The 18,818-nt window shown below is 48.0% G+C and overlaps 6 protein-coding genes across 12 annotated transcripts; 2 read left to right on the top strand and 4 right to left on the bottom strand.

The window, feature by feature from the left end:
- The first annotated feature begins 135 nt into the window (after positions 1-135).
- LOC136186054 (golgin subfamily A member 2-like) lies at positions 136-3,962 on the top strand. The gene is made up of 23 exons (XM_065973293.1): positions 136-191; positions 248-322; positions 378-430; positions 492-522; positions 576-665; positions 725-805; positions 861-989; positions 1,060-1,153; positions 1,218-1,324; positions 1,379-1,437; positions 1,497-1,557; positions 1,610-1,783; positions 1,845-1,952; positions 2,008-2,095; positions 2,149-2,249; positions 2,314-2,339; positions 2,393-2,518; positions 2,575-2,641; positions 2,697-3,017; positions 3,076-3,246; positions 3,295-3,397; positions 3,457-3,563; positions 3,616-3,962. The coding sequence occupies exons 1-23, from the start codon at positions 153-155 to the stop codon at positions 3,910-3,912; spliced, it is 2,508 nt and encodes an 835-aa protein (XP_065829365.1). The 5' UTR covers positions 136-152; the 3' UTR covers positions 3,913-3,962.
- Positions 2,554-5,971, bottom strand: LOC136186062 (TNF receptor-associated factor 3-like). The gene is made up of 7 exons (XM_065973301.1): positions 5,736-5,971; positions 5,628-5,679; positions 5,473-5,571; positions 5,260-5,418; positions 5,122-5,202; positions 5,000-5,062; positions 2,554-4,952 (listed from the first exon to the last, which is right to left on the bottom strand). Exons 1-7 carry the CDS (start codon positions 5,897-5,899, stop codon positions 3,993-3,995), a joined length of 1,578 nt encoding a protein of 525 aa, XP_065829373.1. The 5' UTR covers positions 5,900-5,971; the 3' UTR covers positions 2,554-3,992.
- A 158-nt stretch (positions 5,972-6,129) lies between these two features.
- LOC136185745 (4-trimethylaminobutyraldehyde dehydrogenase-like) lies at positions 6,130-11,229 on the top strand. 7 transcript variants are annotated; one of them, XR_010669601.1, is made up of 14 exons: positions 6,130-6,876; positions 6,926-7,066; positions 7,117-7,305; positions 7,361-7,465; positions 7,516-7,634; positions 7,690-7,904; positions 7,982-8,209; positions 8,269-8,412; positions 8,470-8,637; positions 8,700-8,789; positions 8,848-8,901; positions 8,951-9,082; positions 9,138-9,410; positions 10,791-11,229. XR_010669601.1 is itself a non-coding variant. In XM_065972929.1 (6 exons), the coding sequence occupies exons 1-6, from the start codon at positions 6,151-6,153 to the stop codon at positions 7,895-7,897; spliced, it is 1,488 nt and encodes a 495-aa protein (XP_065829001.1). In that variant the 5' UTR covers positions 6,130-6,150; the 3' UTR covers positions 7,898-8,000. The 7 variants fall into 7 exon arrangements, 1 of the variants encoding a protein (XP_065829001.1); XR_010669604.1 differs by having other exon boundaries at positions 7,982-8,412; positions 10,791-10,850; positions 10,910-11,229; XR_010669599.1 differs by having other exon boundaries at positions 7,982-8,412.
- On the bottom strand, positions 7,898-9,189 carry LOC136185753 (glutamate--cysteine ligase regulatory subunit-like). Its single transcript, XM_065972937.1, has 8 exons — positions 9,031-9,189; positions 8,927-8,974; positions 8,798-8,873; positions 8,688-8,744; positions 8,535-8,629; positions 8,386-8,481; positions 8,218-8,332; positions 7,898-8,147 (listed from the first exon to the last, which is right to left on the bottom strand). Exons 1-8 carry the CDS (start codon positions 9,109-9,111, stop codon positions 7,990-7,992), a joined length of 726 nt encoding a protein of 241 aa, XP_065829009.1. The 5' UTR covers positions 9,112-9,189; the 3' UTR covers positions 7,898-7,989.
- A 2,095-nt stretch (positions 11,230-13,324) lies between the features above and the next one.
- LOC136185752 (proteasome subunit beta type-7-like) lies at positions 13,325-14,946 on the bottom strand. The gene is made up of 12 exons (XM_065972936.1): positions 14,880-14,946; positions 14,739-14,820; positions 14,645-14,683; positions 14,533-14,591; positions 14,340-14,433; positions 14,234-14,280; positions 14,065-14,180; positions 13,946-14,004; positions 13,827-13,886; positions 13,683-13,774; positions 13,592-13,626; positions 13,325-13,529 (listed from the first exon to the last, which is right to left on the bottom strand). Exons 1-12 carry the CDS (start codon positions 14,927-14,929, stop codon positions 13,441-13,443), a joined length of 822 nt encoding a protein of 273 aa, XP_065829008.1. The 5' UTR covers positions 14,930-14,946; the 3' UTR covers positions 13,325-13,440.
- A 25-nt stretch (positions 14,947-14,971) lies between these two features.
- On the bottom strand, positions 14,972-18,809 carry LOC136185737 (espin-like). Its single transcript, XM_065972920.1, has 6 exons — positions 18,460-18,809; positions 18,311-18,406; positions 17,683-17,961; positions 15,738-17,500; positions 15,518-15,679; positions 14,972-15,463 (listed from the first exon to the last, which is right to left on the bottom strand). Exons 1-6 carry the CDS (start codon positions 18,660-18,662, stop codon positions 15,045-15,047), a joined length of 2,922 nt encoding a protein of 973 aa, XP_065828992.1. The 5' UTR covers positions 18,663-18,809; the 3' UTR covers positions 14,972-15,044.
- Between the last annotated feature and the right edge of the window lie 9 nt (positions 18,810-18,818).

Here is an 18,818-nt window from a genome sequence, read left to right as displayed (position 1 = left end):
GGTGTCCCATTTCGAAAGGCAAACTTATTTAGAGCGAGTAAACATCTTAGAATAAAAGGGTACTGAGTGTAGGGTGTTCGGGGATTACACACAGGCCATCATTATTATCGGGCCCAGTAACGCGCTCTAATTCAGATCCGTTGTTCGAGGAGATGGACAGGAACGATAAAGTAGCCGCTGCGAAGAGAAAGGTAGAATGTCTCTGATTCTCTCCTTACGTCCGGCGTCTCATAGTCGCATCTTCTAGCTCAGAAAGTTTCAACAGAGATCCAAAACCTGCTCGCCAGCGAAAGTGGCCGATCGAAGCGAGACACCGTCTGGCGTAAGTCAAAGAAACAGCATTTCCGATGCGTTTTTCGAGTTTCGTTTGCCGTCAGAACGACCAGAGCCGCCTTTCGGCGGATCTCCAACGAGGGGCGACGTCACCGAGGTGCGAGACGCAGTCTCACTAGTCTCAGACTCCTTATTTCTTCCTCTTTCCTCTCGAATAGAGCGTCTTCGACGGATTTATTCCGGCAGATCGTAATAAGACTCGCGCACGAAAGTTTCTCTGTGACGTAGAGGTCCATTGTTAGAGTTCGGAAGCAAGTGGAATACTAGCAGGCGTAGGGCGGACAACTGAAAAGGGATCATCTTTACACACTGCTCACCGAAGCTCTGAATTGGTACGCCGTTATTATATTATGTCATCGATCTCATGCTTCTTGTGCTTCTTGCCCCATAGAATGACAGCAAGCACTTCGCTGGAGCGTTGAAGGTGCAGACGACTCTCGTCAAGGATCTTAATCAACAGCTACAGAAGCAGGTTGGATAGGAGGCAAAGAAGGGCAGTGCAGCATGCGATTTTTCTTTTTTGACAGGCCGAGGAATTGAATGCTCAGTATCAGGAGAATGCTAGACTGAGAAGTGATTTTCGTCGTCTTCAGTCCGACGATGGCGGAGTCGAAAAATTGAGAACGGAACTATTGGCAGTCACCGAGCAACTTAAAGTTGGTTATTTATACGTACTTATACGTACTATGTGCTATTCTTTTTCCTGCTCTTAAAACTACTCTGTAGGGTCACGAGCAAACTATTGATATTCTAGTCGAAGAGAAATCGGAGCTTCACACGAAGCTGACGCGACAAAACGTTATCATACAGGAAAAGACTAGTAAGGAAAATTTTCTCTTTAGCCTTCTATTTTCAGTGAGATTTCGTTTTGTGCGATCGTTTAGGCGAGTGCCAGGAGTTGATGAGAAGACTGCAAGCCGGCAGCGAGAGAATCCGTCAACTGGAAATGGCTCTAGAAGAAGCGCACACCGATTTGCAACAGCACAAGCAGGTTTCTAAGTGTCTTTGTCATTTCTATTGCGATGTGTCAATGTTTTCGGTACAGAATCGAGCGTCGGATGAGAAAAATAGCAGTAGTCTTCAAGCGTCCGTTCAAGCGCTGGGGTAATAGGGCATCTCGGCGGGGGAGAATTAGCGTTTTATTTTTATTTTAATTAATTGAGTAATGAAAACGAGGAATTGAAACATCAAGTGTCGGAATTGACGAATAAACTTGTAGCTCAGGTAGATTGGTCTATTCTAGTTGCAGGGTGGGGGAGTAGGGATTCGATTGCAGAGCAAGACGAGTGCCAGTTTGGATGGCCAGTTGAAAGAGGCTCGGTCGAAGCTTTCTCTCGCCGAAACCCTTGTTCAACAACTGTCGGGCGGAAGCGACGACGCAAAAGAAAGAGAAGAGGCCTATAAAGCGATGAAGACTCAAAACGAACAACTCGTAGCTCAACTCAACGAGGTCTTCTACACACTGGGGGGTGGCGTTTTTTTCACATTTATTTTTGAATGGCCGCTCACAGACGATTCGGTCGCTACAGAGTCTATCAGCGGAGCACGAAGAGACGAAGAGGAAGTTCCAGGGAGTGTTCAATCAGTACGAGGGTCGAGCTCAAGCGTTGGCAAATCAGGTTAGTATTCTCTCGCGCGGCGCGATTCCTTGTCGTATAATGCTCTATCTCGCAGGTCTCCACTTTGACGAATGAAAAAGGGCTTTTAGTTGGACGCCTTCAGCAGCAGACGGCTGCTGTGAAAGAACTAGAGCTGAAACTGGGTATGCTTTGGGTTTACTAGTGATTCGCCCCGTGAGTTGGACTTTGATTTTAGATGAAACGGTGCGACATCAAACTGCTCAGTTGGATCACACTCACACTATTCAACAGCTGACGACGGAAAATGAGAATCTTTCGGCGCATCTTGCGGCTATGGTACGTTGGAAAAGATTTCTTAGGTTTTGAATAGAGCTACATACAGCGTTTTTTTGTTTTCTAGACTGACGAGAATCGGACACTGCAAACGTATTGGTGACGTCGTTCTTGAGCCTATGCAGCATTTTTCTTGTTTTTTCTAGCTCGAAAGAAGAAATTTCTGCAAAATTGGAAGAGTACGAGGTGACGGTGACGCGGCTCGGTGAAGAGGCCGTCGATCGAGCCAAACTTCTCAGCGACATGCAGAACGACAAGGCGACGATCAGTCGGTAAGCAGCCGCGTTAGACAAAACAAGAGCGTGCGTTGAATTTGACACGTTGTTAGTGCTTTACTGCAAAATAAAGAATTGAAAAGTCAACTGGAAGAGCTTCAGCAAGCCTTTGTTAAACTGGTATCGTACGCGGTTATTCCTTACTGCTTACGGACTGCACGTTTTCTTTTGTTAGACCAACGACAATATGCAGCTTGCCAGTGATTTACAAACATCTCAGCACTGGGCCAATCAGTTGTCCTCTCAGCTCAATGGCAAGAGAGAGGAGCTTGAAACGAGAGATCTTCAAGCTGAAGCCGAGCAGTTTGAAGAGGAGAAGAGGAAAGTGGACGAACTTCAGACAAACGATGCCGATCTAGTTGAGAAGCAAGCAGAAATGTCAATTAGGGACGTCGCAGAAAGCGAGAAAATGATTCGCGAAGACGAGATTCCTCCTTCGCAGGAAGTGCATCGAGACGAAGCTGATGACGACGGCGAATCGGAACAAAAGAAAATCGTATAAGGCTTTGATTGCGACCGCGCACATTCTGCACTTGCGCGTTTTTTGGTTACAGATTGAGTCGTTATCGGCGTCCGTACGACAGCTAGAAATGGAGCGAAACTCGTTGTTTCAACATTTGCAAGAGTTGAAGAAAGAGAACGAGGTCATTCGTCAGACGAGCGACGATGTTCGAGCGTCGTCGGTTAGTTTCAGTCAACTTGAGACGAGTTTTAATCAGCTGCAGGCACGTCGAAGTAAATTGTTTAGTTTTTTTCTCCGAATTCTCTTTCAGGATCAATTTGTTCGGGTCATGCGAGAAAAAGCGGAATTAAGTGACGACGTGCAGCGGATGGAACACGTCATTATGCAACTGGAAGGTGAAACAGAAACGATTGGTAAGTGCGAGACGGAAAGTGATGGGGAGGGTCCGAGAAACCAAAAATGTCTGCGTTAGGGGAATACATAGCACTTTACCATCACCAAAGGGACCAGCTTAGAGTCAAATTTGACCAAAAGGATAAACATATAGAGCATCTAATGTCGCAGCTATCTCAAAGCCAGGTACGTTGGTGTACCTGTTGGTGTTTTGATTAAGGAGATCGCCGGACTTTAGGAACGTTTTAGTGAGATCGAAAAGCTGTTGAACGGGCTACTGCCTGGAAGAGAATCTCAAAGCGAATCCACTGTCGAATCTTTAGTGGATCATTCCGGTAACTTGTCGTCGTCTACAGTAAACGATCGGCGAGTCAAAGAGGTACTTCGTCTCGTTCACGAGGCGAGCCAATCTTCAGCCGTTGCCCGGCAACCTCCAGAATCCAATTACTATCGCGAATACGTAGATAACCAACTGGTCACTTCGTCGTTCTTTCCCTTTTCGGGAGATAGCGGCCGAGAAGTGCTCGTTCTCTGAGTCGCAGTATTGTGAACAAAGTAACAAAGAGAGAGAACTATTATAGTAAACACGAATTCAACACAGAAACACAACGTCAGCTAGACTACAGTGGCTTTGACGAAAATGCAGTCATTTTTCACAAAGCCTTCATTCCAAATCTTGTCTAACGGGGCAAATAACGGACACCCCGACGCTATGTTCATCATGTTAGTTGGTTGCTTAAACGAAGAGCTTTTTGGATCTGGAATGAAAGAATCGGTGATAGGCCGCGCTTTTCCGGGATTTAGAAGGGTGAAAGATATTTTCCGCTGAAAGGGCCAGTCCAAAATGTCGTCATATTCACCCTTCATGACGACGAAAAAGAGAGAAACGTGTTTACTTTTTCCCATTCCGTCGCCATAGGGATAGAGCCTCAAACACATTTTGTAACCGTAGTGACTGGTAAAGAAAGGCTGACTGTAGAGGGAGTGCGTCTTTCCGCTTGCAGCGTCTTCGTATCGACGACTAAAATTGCTTATTTTCCAAATAATAGTACCGTCGTAACTGGTCGATTCGAGAATGCTGAGTCGGAGATCAAACTCTGGCAGTAGGGTGTTCATTTGCCTTAGTACGTCATCTTGACTTTTTCTTTCTCTTTCTAGCTGAGCTTGACGTGCCTCTGCTTGTTCTAACTTTCTTTGCAGCTCTTCGAAAGTCGTCCATGAGACGCTCCCCGATTCGAGGTCATGAACTCGTGTTTTCAAATCCACGTCTAATTTTCGTTCCATACTTGAAACCTTCTCTCGTAGACTAACTAATTCGGAATTTTCACTCTTGGATGAAAAGCCGTCTAACTTTACATTGGTTGCAAGGTAGGTTGGCACTGTCGTAGACGGCAGACCGTCTTTCACAACTTCTCCAATAGACGAGGGAAAAATTTGTTGTGGGTCAGATTCCAATTCTTTGACTACTTTATGCGCCTGTTTCGGCACAGACTCTAAATCTTTGACTCTATGAGTCAATTCACGTAAATGCAATAGCACATCTTCTTGGTGTGAAGCTAGGTTGTTGTGTGGAACCTAAAGAAGGAATTTGGCTTTTACATAATGTGAATAGGCCTTTTTACCTTTTGTTCACACCCATACAAACAGAGTTCGATACATTCGCTCTTCTCCAAGTGGTTAGCAATCTGGCAATACAAATATCTTTGAATTGATAGCAAAGTAAAAACCAGTAAAAATGGCTGACTTCTTTTCCTGATCTTCTAACCAGTCCGCACTTATGCGGACAATCTACCAAACTGTCGGGGCACTCGTTAATTAAATGCTTCTGTACAAAGATTAGGGTCTTAAGTTCATCACTTTGATGTTTCAATTCAAAGATTACTTCATAGTTTTCCGCTAAGACAAAGATGTTGCAAAATTTGCATTCTATTTTCCTCTGAGGGCAGATAGTCGTAACATGGCTATGTTGATCTCCTCGAGGTAGTTTATCCCCGCATTCTTCGCATGTGATTATCACGTAGGAGCACTGACTTATATGATCCTTAAAAGAAATTGTCATAACTGTTAATTAAAAATGATGCTTTGACAAGATTACGTCATAGCCAGCTAGTTGGCCCCGCCATTCACATTCATCTATTACGCAACGAACCCTCAACTGTCTTGTCTCTCTCTTAGCAAAATTGTCAGGGAAACACTGCACACAGACATTGTGTGTTCGTCTGAAAATCACTTCAAAATTGTAAGACCTACCTCTTCCCTTTTAAATGGTGTCATATCTTCAGGACATTTTGGAGTGGACATTCTATTTTTAAAACTTTGTATGAACTTGCTGAAAGTGTATAGATGAAACGGCCTTACTCATTGAGGCAATGGCAGCAAAATCGGTGTCCACAGCTGCTCTGGTGAGGATCTTGCAAGACCAGACTGCACCAAGTACATTTGTGCTTTGGTAGAATTGCGTCCAAGAAGATTTCTTTAGGATAAGGACTTGTAGTGACTCGTCGGAGAGTAGACATAGACATGATCCCACTCGTTTCTCAAAGCCCAATGGCGGGGCCAACTTCACTTCCGCTTGAATGCTAGAAAAAGCTCAATTGCTGCGCTCTCTCTTTTTATATCCGTGCGTGCCCGAACCTATTACAACCAATGGCAGCTTGCCACATCCCCTGGTTCGGGGGGCGGACGCAAGGGGTTTCCCCCTACGCAGGGATATCCCTGCCCTAAGCCCCTCCTCAATACCCCAGTCCCCGGACGCCCGGCCGTCACGCCCGCCATGCGTCGTGCGATACGGTTCTTAGGTACAAAAGAGCTCAACTTTGTTAGCGGCATTCGCCAAGATGGCCGCGGGTCCCCATTCGACAACTTCGAACCGGCGACGTGGACCCGATTGTCGCAGGCGCGCAATTCGAACGCAAGTGACGTCGCCCAAGCCGTCGAATCGGCATCAGGCGCCTGCACGACAACATCGTGGTCGACAACGTCGGGCCGCGAACGGGCAAAAATCCTTCGCAACGCAGCTCAACTCATACGAAGACGCGTCGAAGAAATAGCTGAACTGGAGACGAGAGACTGCGGAAAGCCGCTCTGGGAATCGAAAGGCGACGTCGAAGCCAGTGCCGACTGCATCGAATACTTCGCCGGCTTGGCACCGTCCATTCACGGCGAACACATTCATCAGTTGGACGGCGGCGGATCGTTCGCATACACGCGACGCGAACCGCTTGGACTTTGCGCCGGAATCGGCCCGTGGAATTATCCTTTTCAAACCGCCTGCTGGAAAGTGGCGCCAGCGCTCGCTTGCGGCAACGCGTTCGTCTACAAACCGTCGCCACTTGCGCCGCTCAGTGCCGTTCTGCTAGCCGAAATCTTCGTCGATGCCGGCCTGCCGCCGGGAATATTTAATGTCGTTCAAGGAGACGGCGAAACGGGAAGGTTGTTGGCAAGTCACGAGGGAGTTGCAAAAATTTCCTTTACCGGATCTGTCCCGACGGGAAAGACGGTAGTAAATAGTTGAATATTGGTGTTATTGATTAACTTTTGCGTGTCAGGTGATGGCAACTGCTTCTGGCAGTGTCAAGCCTGTTACACTTGAGCTGGGAGGAAAATCGCCAATGATTGTGTTTGAAGATGCTGATTTGGATAATGCCGTATCCGGTGCTATGATGGCCAACTTTCTGTCTCAAGGCCAGGTACTTGGGTGCTGTTGATCTTCTCTTTTTTACGGTGTTTTTTTTTTCAGGTTTGCTCCAATGGTACTCGCGTATTTGTTCACAGGAAAATCAAAGATGCGTTTGTGAGCAAACTCGTGCCGAGAGTGGCGTCTCTTCGCGTTGGACATCCCATGAAGGAGGACACCCAAGTTGGAGCTCTCATATCTCCCGATCACGCAGCAAAAGTACTCAAGTACATAGAATCGGCCAAAGACGAGGTAAAGACAACGAGAGAGAGGAACGCACTCAGAGAGAAATTTTTTACGTGCAAAGGGCGGTCACCTTTTATGCGGCGGAGAAGCTCTGAGACCTCCTGACACAGCCAATGGCGCATACATATCACCAGCAATCGTTGACGGATGCAATGATTCCATGCAGGCAAGACTATTTATTACTTGACACAGACAATGGAACCCTTACTATTTTAGGCTGTCAAAGAGGAAGTCTTTGGCCCTGTTCTTTTTTTGCTCGACTTTGAGAACGAAGAAGAGGTCATCCACAGAGCAAACGATACTGTGTACGGCTTAGCGGCTGGCATCTTTACAAGGTATGCTTTTGGATGTACTAACTTGGAGGGGTCTGTGCCAATTGAGTTGCTTCAGGGACGTTACGCGAGCTCATCGCGTAATAGCTTCGCTACAAGCCGGCATGTGTTGGATAAACAATTTCAATGTACAGCCGCCTGAACTGCCGTTCGGCGGATACAAACAGTCGGGCGTCGGTAGAGAAAATGGAACGGTGGCTCTGGATCACTACAGTCAATTGAAGACGGTCTACGTAGAAATGGGCGACGTCAAGAGTCCATTCTAATCGACTGGTCAGTCAAAATCTTATTTCATACATATTTGGAAGAGATTAGATACTCAAGTTGTGCTAATATCATAACGTTAATAGATCCGCCGTTAAGCTTGAAGGCACTTGAGCAAGTATCCCCTGTGTCGGACGACGCCTCTTGATTTCACCACGGTGCTGTATCGAGAAAGCCAAGACCGTTTCCACTTCTGAGGGTTGGCCATTTGCTGTGAAAAGGTTTCATGAAAATCGTCGGCGGAAAGAATATCTGCAAAGCAAAGGTATCGTCATCATCATCATCGCGCGGTCAGCAGAAATTTGCTTGACAAGGTATTTACCGTGGGGGTCGCTCGTCGTTACGAGACGAATGTCATTCTCTTTGGCAAAAGCATTCAGGTCTTTGGGAATGACGCAGCATGACGCTACATTAATCTGATTGAGCACGGGTTTGACCTGGAAGACGATAAAAGAAAAGAACGACAATCCTCGCTAGGTTAATGCAGCACCTTTGCCCAAGTGAACAATTCCTCCAAGTTGGGCTTATCAAGATTGCAGATGCCCATACTGGAAACGATTCCCTTCTCTTTTAGAGCCTCCAGACTCTGCACATACAAGACACTCGCGACTCTCCAAAGAGGAAGATGAAATCGCGTACTTTCCAGTGAGGTTTCAGCATGTCGACGGTGAACCCAGTGCCAGGAAAAGACAAGACAACCAAGTCAACATAGGAAACGTTCAACTCCTCACAAGCTGATACGGTAAGAAAAGTGCCGATATGATCACCCTCGAATAGAATTTTCTCGAGCACCTTTGCTAACAGCTTCTGGCGTCAAAGCGGGGTCAGGGTCGTTGAGAAATATTTTCACTAGAAGTCGAAAAAATGAATCTGGTCTGATGGACGACTATCATAGTATGTACCCGTCAATAGTAAGTCTTCTCTTTCGCCCTTTTCAATCGTTTCGGTGTAGTCCGGGTTACGGCACTGAGATTGCGTCTAAAAAGAACGATTTCGGATGTTGCAGGTATCTAGATACGAAATCAGGGTACCGTGTCCGATTCGATCACTTTTAGCGTCGACGATATGGCAAGTGTGACCTAAATGCAGTGGGATGACGCTCGCGCGAGAGCGTAAACAACGACAGTCGGGTCACCTCTCTCTTGGCATCGACTTTCGTGTGGCTTTTACGCTTTGCAATGTTGCCGGTATTAATCAGTAAGCTCTTCGTGTCCATCTCGCTCGTGACTGTCTGCTGTACAGTCTGCTCCTGTTCTCTTTCGTCTACGAAACCACGCCTCTTAGCATGATGCGGGATGACGCACCGTCAATGCCCGGATCGAAAAAAGAACTGACGGCACATGGACGGCATGTAGCCGCCGATTATGCCGGGAATGCGCGTTTCATTCGGCAGGTCTATGCTTGGGCCTTCATGTCGTTGGCAGGCAGCACACCAGGCCTACACTGTAGCCAAGAGCCTAAGAAGCTGGAAACGATAGCACCGAGGTGGTGTCTGGTTGACGCGAAGCAGTAATGGTGAGCTCAGATCGGGATCGTACTTCGTAAGTCGGGTTTTGCACACATCCCTGCCGCCAGCGCGAATTAGGTAAATAGGAGTTTACAGTACCGCCAAAGTATCAGTTTACCGCCAAATTATTTACCTTATAAATACGTGAATCACATGTAACTAAACTATAACTAAAATAATGCAATAACTAGAAGATACAACAACAGACATACGTAGGGAGTTCAAGTTCAAGTTATTGCCGCAGTTGAATCAGTCGGCTCACAAGTCCCTGACGGCGAAGTTTCATTTCTCCTTTTTGCGTGGCTAGACTCTGCGGTGGTCGACGATGTTCCACCTCACTGAGCCGAATGCTGCATGGAGCCTACGACTCGACGCACCCACAGCCGTACTGCAACAGCAATGGCTTTGAAGCGTTGCTGTTGCAGTACATGACTGTGGCTGCATTGAGTTGTGGGTAACATGCGGCGTTTGGTTCGGTGTGGTGGTACATCGCTGACCACTGCAGAGGGTCTAGACACGGCTGCCCTATCCAAACTTTGACCAGCAGGTGCTGTGGCAACGTCTCCTCCAACAGCACTTTCTTGCACACGCTTTTTTCAACACTGGCAGTTACTTTTCCAGCAAAGTACTGCAATCAGAAAATGACGATTCGGAGTCACGCGAATATTGCAATGTGCACTTACACTTGTAGAGAGGGCAGCAGGAAATAGAGGGTTGGCGTATGATTACAATATCCTTTTTTTCTATTTTTTTAATCAGTTCTCGGAGGAGAGGTTCCAAGTCACCTATTCTATCATTTATTTCCTCCAATTGCTTATTTTGATAATTTGCTTCCATGGCACCGTGCGCAAACGAAATCTTAAGCAAGCGGTTAATGATATGCTAATACGGGAGTGAGATCCTATTCGGAGTCCCCAAGAGTCCCAAGAGTCCCCAGAGTCCCCAGGAGTCCCAGAGTTCTTTTGCGCCCATTTGTGTTCGTTAGACATGCGTTGCACGCTTAAAGAATGTAGGATCTAAGATAGCGCTTGGAAGCACTCGCTCTTGTGCCGATCAGGGTGCAGGAGTGAATACACAGGGAGGAAATAATGTGCCTTCGCTAGCCAAATTACCTTTCTGCACTGGTGGCTTCTCTTTCTTCTTTTCTCCCTCTGGTGGGGAGTTTGAGGGGAATGAGAGCTCTGTGTATGACGCAGGTATATTATACAATGGAGTTCTGTCATATGACTTAATAACAGATGACAACACTAGGCTATTTATAGCATTCCCGGTGGAACCCCTCCTTGTTTAGGCTAATTGTTTTTCTCACGAAAGTACTCTCGTGTCCATACGAAAGCATTGCGTTCATGTAATGAATTCAAAGAGATTCAGTCGCTGTTTTCTTGCAGGAATGGATAGATACAATTTGTGACTCGTGCCTTCGTGCCTATGAGCAAACGAGAAATGCGGTCAAAATATCAAAGTAGCCGGATTTTTTTCTTGGTAACGGTTGTTCTTTCAATATTAGCGGACGAGAAGGCATGAGAAGTACGAGAGGCAAGCGACCAGGGCCAGATAAACTCTGTCACAGCAAAGTGTGTCAAGCCCAGAAGAAGAGAAGCTTTTTTATGTAAACAGCAGAAAGGAAGACTCGTGCTGGGGTGCATGTGCATGTGTAGTAGGCGCATAACACGATTTACGCGCCTTGCTCTCCTGACGCGCTAGGTAGGTCTTAGGTTAGGAGGTTAGATGGGCACCGGCGGGGTAGTGCACCCTGCGTGCGCTGCCGCCGTCATGGAGAATAGAACAGGGTACAGAAATTTTATTCAAATAAAAACGAAAAAACAAGCAGACTTTCCCCTCTCCTTTCGCGGGCAGTTTTTGTTGACGGGGTCTTGCCCAGGACCCCGGAGCAGTTTTTAAGAATAGGTCATGCTCAGGACCCCAAAGCCCTATGAAGAAGAAAGATAAGCGCAAAATAGACATTACGTTTTATGCGTACCTGTCATCCAGGACTTTTCAAACGTCAATCTTTTTGGTTGGTTGTGTGTGCCAACAAGAGGATACTTGCAGGCCCATGATATCACTGTAGGCGTTGTTCTCCTGGAGAGACTTCCAATAAGAATGGTAGCCTCGAATAGGAGATGCACGCCGTGAGTGGGCAGTTTTTCTTCTCGGGGCCGCACAACCACTTCAGTAGTTGATGTAGGCCTGCCCAGGAGACGCTGGCCTTTTAGACGTTATGGCCTCATACCAAGAGGAGGCATACAGGCAGTTTAGAAAACTGCAACTATAAGGAAGTTGCAAGTCTTCGTGGTCCCGCAGTTGGACCAACCCGTCCTGCCGAGGACGTTGGGACCGCGGTCTACCTCTTCGTCGTCGTTTTCTTCTTCTTTTCACCCACAATCCACTCTATAAACAAAAGAGAAAGCGCTATAGTCAATGAGCTACAGTAGGAGAATAGATAAATTTGGAGCAATAAGGCGCCAAAATTTGGAGGCGGAGCGAGGAACTGTTTGAGCCGAGGAAATCAAACTCAAATTGATCTCAAAAGACCCCTTTTCCCAAGAAAAAGTCACGCTCGCTTTGCGAGCAGTGTACGCGACTAAGGGCTGAGAATTACGTCTCTATAACCGATGTCGGATGTAGGCGCGTCGTTCTGAAGACTGCCGCGTCATCAGATCGGGAAGAAACGATCAAATTCGGCAGAAATTTGCCGAGAGAGGCCCCCATCGTCGTTTTCTGTACGTTTGAGCTTCTTTTGTACTCCAGAGTGCTCGTTCTGCTTCTCGTTTGCGGCGATGGTCGAAGAAAGCGACGCAATTGTTGCCGACAGAGTTCGAACGCAGATCGATCCGTTCGTAGCGCACGTTTTTTCCAGCGGCGATAAAATAGACCTAAAAAGACAAATAAAATCTGTTCAATCTGCCCGTGTACGTACCTTTTTGCCATGCGTTCGTATTAGCGTGATCCAGGCTGCACCACGCGGAGGTTCGAACGCAGTTGCAGCCCAAAAATGTTGGAAGCGAGACCTTGCTTCAACGGCTCAAACACGACCGGTACGGCCTGGATCGAGAACGGCTCTCCCACACCGTCCCCCCGACCGCGTCGTACCGGGGCCCCAGAGAGGCCGTAGACTTTCGCTTGAATAGGAAACGAGTCTACCGTGATGAGAGAGGAATTACGAAGCGATCGCCAAGTCCACCAATAGAGGGTCAAGCGTTCGTTGTCCTGGGGGTCAGGTCATCTTCAGGGTATAGATCGTATAAACCGAGTGAGGAAATACCACGAGACACTGGGCCCCCACACGTTTCTTTGGCAGTAAGTGGCAAACCTTAGCCAGACGCCCGCTCAGCATAACGCGGAACGCCTGACTTCACGAACCAAGCCTTTCAACGACCTTATATGACCCCCAGTGCCGATCTTAGCGCCGCAAAGCGACGCCCGTCCACTGCGCCTGACAGTTTCGGTAAGGATCGACATAAGACGACGACGCTTTGGTGACCAACCATCAGCTTCCCCAGCTCACGATCAACCTCTAGGGCTAGCCCGTTGGCATCCCCCACCCTAACGCAAGACTGAAGATCGTGCGTGCGCCCGTCGCTTTATATGGCGCATTCACGTGATCAATTAACGATACGCTGATTCGCTGCTGAAAAGGTCGCGCCAATTTTTCATGTGCTCTTTGCGTGGCCTATTAGGCGCTAAAAACATGGCGGCTCATTCGCCGACCACGTGCATCGTACTTGAAATTTGGATCAATAACTTCCTTTTGAAGCAGCTACGCGTGCTAGCAACTACTGATAGTCGAATGAGCGCCCTGATTTTCGGTCAACCACGCAAGCCATAGATGAAACAGACTACGTGGGAAAAGCGATTAGAGACTGCTGCGAGAGACTCGGCCAGAGTTAGGGATGTCAGTCCTTTTACAGCGCTTCTGGTCTCAGCGTGACAGCCTCTCTTTGTTGTTCGAGATGTACTTGCGCTACATATTGTAGGATGAACAAACTGTATGCATTTTTCTTTTCGCTGTATACAGATGCCACCATCGTAATTTCGCTACTGAGTCTCCATTGCTTCTTCTGCACCTGTCTGAACAACAGTTTCCTCTGTTACTTCAAAAGTGACTACTTTCGTTTCCAGAACAGCTGCACAAAAACAAATATCATTTGCATAATTATTAGATCATATCGATGTGCATGCAACATACGAGTTGTTCCCTTTCTGAATCTGTAATCCCATTGCCTGCAATAGATCCTCGTAGAAAGAGGCCTTGCTCAAAGATGGATAGTCGACTCTACCTCTCATTTTTCACATTGGCCACTTCATGAGGACGTATGTAGTCCGTCTTGTCTGCTGTTATCACGCAGATGTCTACATTGCTTCCAGAACCCTAAAAACAAACTCTAAGCACGTAATATCACAGTTAGAAGCAACAATAATACCAAGTCATTGAAAATGCCTGCAGCAATAGCATCCCGAACCAATTGTTTGGCTTCCTCCTCCTTGTTTTGAAGGAATCGCTTACACATTTTTAAAATGTGCGGGTAGAAATAGTTCTCACATTCATATCAGGTCTATAATTTGCTTCAAACGTCGCCATAGCAGCCAAAGAACCAGACCCTTGAAATGGCCAGAGTAAGACACGCAAACATCAGTATGAACACAGCCTCTTATTAGTACCCATTGTGACATAGGGAAGCACGTCGGTGCTTCCATGAGGATGTATGCTATACAAGTGAGGCCCAGTGGGATCGACCCCACCCAAAACCAATGCAGCACTGATGTAGCCCCCATATCTAGCGCAGGGAAATATAACAGATCAATGTGATATCTGTAAATGTGGCCAAACCGAAAAAGCTTCTGCTTGAATAGCCTGCACGCCATGCCCACGCGTGACTAAAAACAAGCAGAAAACATATTGAAACATTTACTTTTTGAAATACTGATGTATTCACCTGTCGATCCATGTTCAATCGCAGAAGTTCGAGCTGCGACGAAATCTGAAGGGTTACCATTTCCGTATCAGCTGCTGTACCAGCGCCGCAACAGCTGTCAAGATAAACATATTCATTATTCACGAAATACATTTTGAATTAATTAATTAAAACTGACGTAATTAACTCTAAATAAGGCGAGAGAGCTGCTTACTATATGTTTGGTGCTATGTAGTGAATTTTGGCGCAATTCTTGTCGGCTACGATAGTGTCCTGGCAAAAAAAAACGTCTACTGGATCGCTTCCCCACAAAATCGACGTTTTACCGCTGTCGCTCGTGTATCGGCTCCGAGAACGACTCCGTCCTTACGATTATGCAACTTAACGATCGTTAAAGAGAAGGAAATATCGGTAAGGAACCTTGAAAACGAGACCGACGATCGTCGTTCCAGTCTTGACTGCTTTCGGCGCTTTGATTCCCTTCTTCTCGAGCATCGCGTTCCTAATTCGTTTCGAAAAGACGTCGACTACTCAGTGCAGCATCGTCTGACAATGAAATACCGTTCGCAAAGTTCGAAAGAGAAGCCTCCTCGACTCGAAGTCGACGCCATCTTCCTCCACCGAGACGTTGGTGAAATCAACGACATGATATATACATACCTACACCATTTATTGCCAAACACAAATAAACACGTTATAAGCTTTTTCTCGTGTGAATAAGTATAATCAACTCTGACTCTGACGAAGAGGCGAGCCTCCTGCCTCACCTCGTGATACGGCACTAGGCAACAAATCGTTCATCATCTGGTATTGATTCGTTACGGACGCCTTATCGACTCGAGCTACCAGTTCGTCAGGCACGTGCTGGAGTTGCTCCTGACGCTGACCTAACGCGTTGAACATGATCGGCAAGTTGACCTGCAAGCGCTTGTGAGCGCAAGCGACTTTGCCCTGCACTTCATATTCGTCCTGCAGCTTTTTCCTCTTCTCGTGCAAACGCGGAACTTTGTACAGGCATTCGTGATAGTGCTCCGAATATCGCTTGATTTTCTCGGACGCCACGTCGAGCTGCTGGGTCAGGTGATGCACGAGAGAGACCTTGATTCCGCGTTTCAATTCTAATCCTTCCACGTCGTTCAACGCACCTACACACACATTATTTATTACTCCAATGCTTTTGTGAGAACGACGGCACGCACTTTCGTAGAGTCTCTGCGATTTCTTCATCCTTTCGCGATATCGATTCATTTCCTGGTTGCTTAGCAATGTCAAAACGTCGACGCTTTCTCCGCGAATCTTGAGCTCTTGAAGTTTGCGAATAAACGCATCCGTCTCCGGACAGTCGTTCCAAATAGAGGTAACTATACACAAAAAAACTAAGGCCCCCGCGAAAGAATCATTGTTAAACACTATCATTACCTGACGGTTCGTCGTCGGTAATCGTTTCCTCGCCTACTTGCTCAGAAGAGTGACCACGAGCACTCTCACCTTTGACTCTCTTGGGATTCGGTGTCTCGTTCCCTTGCGCAGACGAAGAACGACTCGTTCCCTGTCTTTTCCCTATGTACGGTGAAGGCAAAGCCCTCTGACCTTCCATTTGTATTTGTCCTATTATTGACTTATCCATCACCGCTGCCGCTGTCTCCACGTAATTTTGTAGTGATCGCAAATGCGATTGGCCTGACGACTCAATTTCTTCGCTCGTCTCTAAGATTCCATACTTTGATTTGGACGCATTTATTGCAGAATTCGGAGGTTTCCGCGAATCATTTCCTACTGGCAACTGTCGATTAAACTTTGGAGATGACGCATTTAGGTCGACAGTGGCTTTTTCGCTCATAGAACTATCACGTCGCTTTCGACTTTGACTAAAAACGCTCGCCTGGTCAACAGAAGACGAACGAGGAGACGACGTTGAGCCACCAGCTCCACGCGGGGGATAATGCTGCGGAGGCCCTTGGGAAAAGGCAAATCTCTCGCTACTCTCCTTGAAATTGCTACCAATTGGAATTGCATTCTTGACCAGTTTCGAGGAAAACGGTACGTCCCTTTCAGACGACTTATCCTCGGACGCTTCGATTTCTTTAGATTTTGCATCACTGCTTCCATTCACTTTCCGAGTCCCACCAAGGACACCTTGTTTCACTTTCTCATTCAACATCGAGTCAATAGACAGTAACTTGGATGGCGGAGGCGGAGGCGGCGGCGGCGGCGGCGGCATTTCACTGACCTTCATCCGCGACGAAAAAGACGTTGAAACAGAACTAAGTGATGTACTACTGCAGGGAACGAGAGGTGGAGGCGGCGGCGGTGGCAAAGTCGACTGGCTTTTTCCCGACGACGACGACGATAAAGATAATGACGACGACGACGACGACGACGACGTGGAAACAAGCGACGATTCCGATTCGTGATGGTTATGATGTCTCGACGTCGTTGTGACGATGACACCTTGTTTGGCATTAATCACCAATTTCGGAATGCGCGGCGTGATAGAACTCGACGATCTATCAACATTCGTCCCATTGCTTTCCTCGTCGACGATCGCCGTCGAACGCATCATCTGAGACTTTCTCCGATCCGGTGCCGTCTCGTTGGCACCGTGAGCATTGCAGGCGACGAGCAATTGCTTAGCGTTGCGTGACGCGCCCGAATCGCGCGCAATATCGTAGGCCGTCTGGTTGTTCCGATTTCTCGTCAACGGATTGGCGCCAGCGGACAGCAATGTCGTGATGCAGGGCGATAGTATGTCCGAAGCGGCGAGCAAATGAAGAGCCGTGTCGCCGTCGTTGTTTTTCGAATTGACGGCGACGTCTTTGGTCGCTGAGGAGAGGCCCTTCGCAACTTGGCCGATCGACGAAATCAACGTCGAATAGAACTCGTTCATGACGACTCCTTGTGATCCCATGTAGCACGTGCAGGCCAGTAGGAGTGGCGTGAGATTTCGCCCGTCTTTGACGGCGAGACTCGACTTGAGAAGTTCGACGAGCCGTTTTACTTTCGTACGGGCTCGGTGCGCGATTCCGCGATGCTGAAACGCTTCGAACATGCGCAGGCAGACGCGATGGAGAGCCGTGTGACCCTCTGACGTTTGCAGCGTGACGTCGACGCCGCGATCCATAACGAGCACGCGAACGGCGGAAAGGCGTCCGAGCACAGCGGCCCAGTGAAGGGTCGGAAACCTGGGAAAAACAATAGAATCGTCGGGGGGGTACTGACTACTCGGGATAGTTTGTCAGAAAAAGCGGTGTACTAGAGCGTCCACGGGCGCTCGTGTTCGACAAACAAAAGTCTCGCTCACACCATAGATCCACCGCCGCGCTCCCCGAATCGCGCGAGAAGAGAAAACGAAAGCGCGTCTTACCGAAATCTTTCGTCCGCTTCTGGAATTTCCATGTTCTTCTGCCAGCCGCCAGCGCCGCCGCTTTGTACACAGTGATCGAAACAGGTTTCGAATTCCTTGAGTTCGGTCGAATGGTCGGCGGTCAGCTCTTTCTCCGGGCATCGTATGAGCGCCTTGAGTATGGGATGATGATCGCCGGCGCAGGAAGGGTCACAAAACGGAGTGCAATCGGGAGCCGACATGATGGCGAATGACGATGACACGAACGCGGGAGGGGAGGGGTGCGGCAGAAGCGAGCACCTAAAGAAAAAAAAGAAAAGAAAGGTCGAGACGGGAAGACAGAGAGACGAGCGACGCGGTAATGACGGCGAGTGAGAGTAGGAGAGAGAAAGAACGAGAGAAGACAGAGAGACAGAGAGAGATTACAATCAGGAGCTGCGCACTGTCTAAGAACAAACACACCACGAGCGAGACCACTCTACGACTCCGATCACCCCAGCAGATCATCAATCCATCAATCGATCAGAATCGAAGAAAGGTCAGTGTGTGTTCACACACAACAACATAAGGACCCATACACACACCCACACTATCGTCTCTTTGTTTCATCGTCTCCCTGCGACATCGATCGCAAGCGACGTCGACTTACTTTTGTTTCGATACGCGATCTGCAGCCGAAACGATGACTGCTTCGAATGATGATGAGATATCTTTAGGCCACACGCGTACGCAAACACCAGTGTGGCTGTACGGCTCTCAGCCAATAACGCATGGTAATGTCCCGTAGCCCCAGCTCACCTCGCGTGGGCGGACGAGCGGTGATGGTATGGACGAAGCGTTTCGTCCAATTGCTCTTCGCATTTCCCGTCGCCGCTACGCTCGTCGACAGCGTCGGTGGAATTTCGACCGTGCACGGAGCCTCCATGCAGGTTCCGCGTTTCTTTTTGCTCGAAATCTCGTCGCCAGCGTCTCGTCTTCTTCAGCCCACGTTCAATCCTCATCGTCGCGGAAGACGCGACGTCGTCTGGCTCAACAAGTGGTTCGCGTGGACGGGAGAACCGGAACGGGGAGAAATCGTCGTTTACACGTGCGTGAGATCGCGCCGTCGCGCGCGTCGTCGCGTCAACGTCATCGTCGTTTTTTTACTTCAGATCTCC

This window comes from Oscarella lobularis, chromosome 4, assembly GCF_947507565.1.
Source record: "Oscarella lobularis chromosome 4, ooOscLobu1.1, whole genome shotgun sequence".
Lineage (NCBI taxonomy): Eukaryota > Metazoa > Porifera > Homoscleromorpha > Homosclerophorida > Oscarellidae > Oscarella > Oscarella lobularis.
Note: the sequence above shows the minus strand (reverse complement) of the source record. Positions and strands in the feature narration are given on the sequence as shown.

Excerpts from the sequence above, each read along its gene's own strand:
- LOC136185752 (XM_065972936.1), bottom strand. The coding sequence starts at position 14,929 with ATGGCGTCGACTTCGAGTCGAGGAGGCTTCTCTTTCGAACTTTGCGAA. Across the intron at positions 14,434-14,532 it reads TACATAGCACCAAACATATA|CTGTTGCGGCGCTGGTACAG; the intron begins GTAAGCAGCTCT and ends TTATCTTGACAG. Across the intron at positions 13,627-13,682 it reads GCCAATGTGAAAAATGAGAG|GCAATGGGATTACAGATTCA; the intron begins GTAGAGTCGACT and ends GATCTATTGCAG.
- LOC136185737 (XM_065972920.1), bottom strand. The coding sequence starts at position 18,662 with ATGAGGATTGAACGTGGGCTGAAGAAGACGAGACGCTGGCGACGAGAT. Across the intron at positions 18,407-18,459 it reads CGCTCGTCCGCCCACGCGAG|CCACACTGGTGTTTGCGTAC; the intron begins GTGAGCTGGGGC and ends AGAGCCGTACAG. Across the intron at positions 15,680-15,737 it reads TACCGACGACGAACCGTCAG|TTACCTCTATTTGGAACGAC; the intron begins GTAATGATAGTG and ends TTTTGTGTATAG.
- LOC136185745 (XM_065972929.1), top strand. The coding sequence starts at position 6,151 with ATGCGTCGTGCGATACGGTTCTTAGGTACAAAAGAGCTCAACTTTGTT. Across the intron at positions 6,877-6,925 it reads CTGTCCCGACGGGAAAGACG|GTGATGGCAACTGCTTCTGG; the intron begins GTAGTAAATAGT and ends TTTGCGTGTCAG. Across the intron at positions 7,067-7,116 it reads ACTTTCTGTCTCAAGGCCAG|GTTTGCTCCAATGGTACTCG; the intron begins GTACTTGGGTGC and ends TTTTTTTTTCAG.
- LOC136186054 (XM_065973293.1), top strand. The coding sequence starts at position 153 with ATGGACAGGAACGATAAAGTAGCCGCTGCGAAGAGAAAG. Across the intron at positions 2,096-2,148 it reads AGAACTAGAGCTGAAACTGG|ATGAAACGGTGCGACATCAA; the intron begins GTATGCTTTGGG and ends CTTTGATTTTAG. Across the intron at positions 3,018-3,075 it reads AATCGGAACAAAAGAAAATC|ATTGAGTCGTTATCGGCGTC; the intron begins GTATAAGGCTTT and ends TTTTGGTTACAG.
- LOC136186062 (XM_065973301.1), bottom strand. The coding sequence starts at position 5,899 with ATGTCTATGTCTACTCTCCGACGAGTCACTACAAGTCCTTATCCTAAA. Across the intron at positions 5,680-5,735 it reads TGCTGCCATTGCCTCAATGA|AATGTCCACTCCAAAATGTC; the intron begins GTAAGGCCGTTT and ends TTTTAAAAATAG. Across the intron at positions 5,419-5,472 it reads GCCAACTAGCTGGCTATGAC|GATCATATAAGTCAGTGCTC; the intron begins GTAATCTTGTCA and ends ATTTCTTTTAAG.
- LOC136185753 (XM_065972937.1), bottom strand. The coding sequence starts at position 9,111 with ATGGACACGAAGAGCTTACTGATTAATACCGGCAACATTGCAAAGCGT. Across the intron at positions 8,874-8,926 it reads AAGTGATCGAATCGGACACG|ACGCAATCTCAGTGCCGTAA; the intron begins GTACCCTGATTT and ends CGTTCTTTTTAG. Across the intron at positions 8,482-8,534 it reads TGCTGAAACCTCACTGGAAA|AGTCTGGAGGCTCTAAAAGA; the intron begins GTACGCGATTTC and ends TTGTATGTGCAG.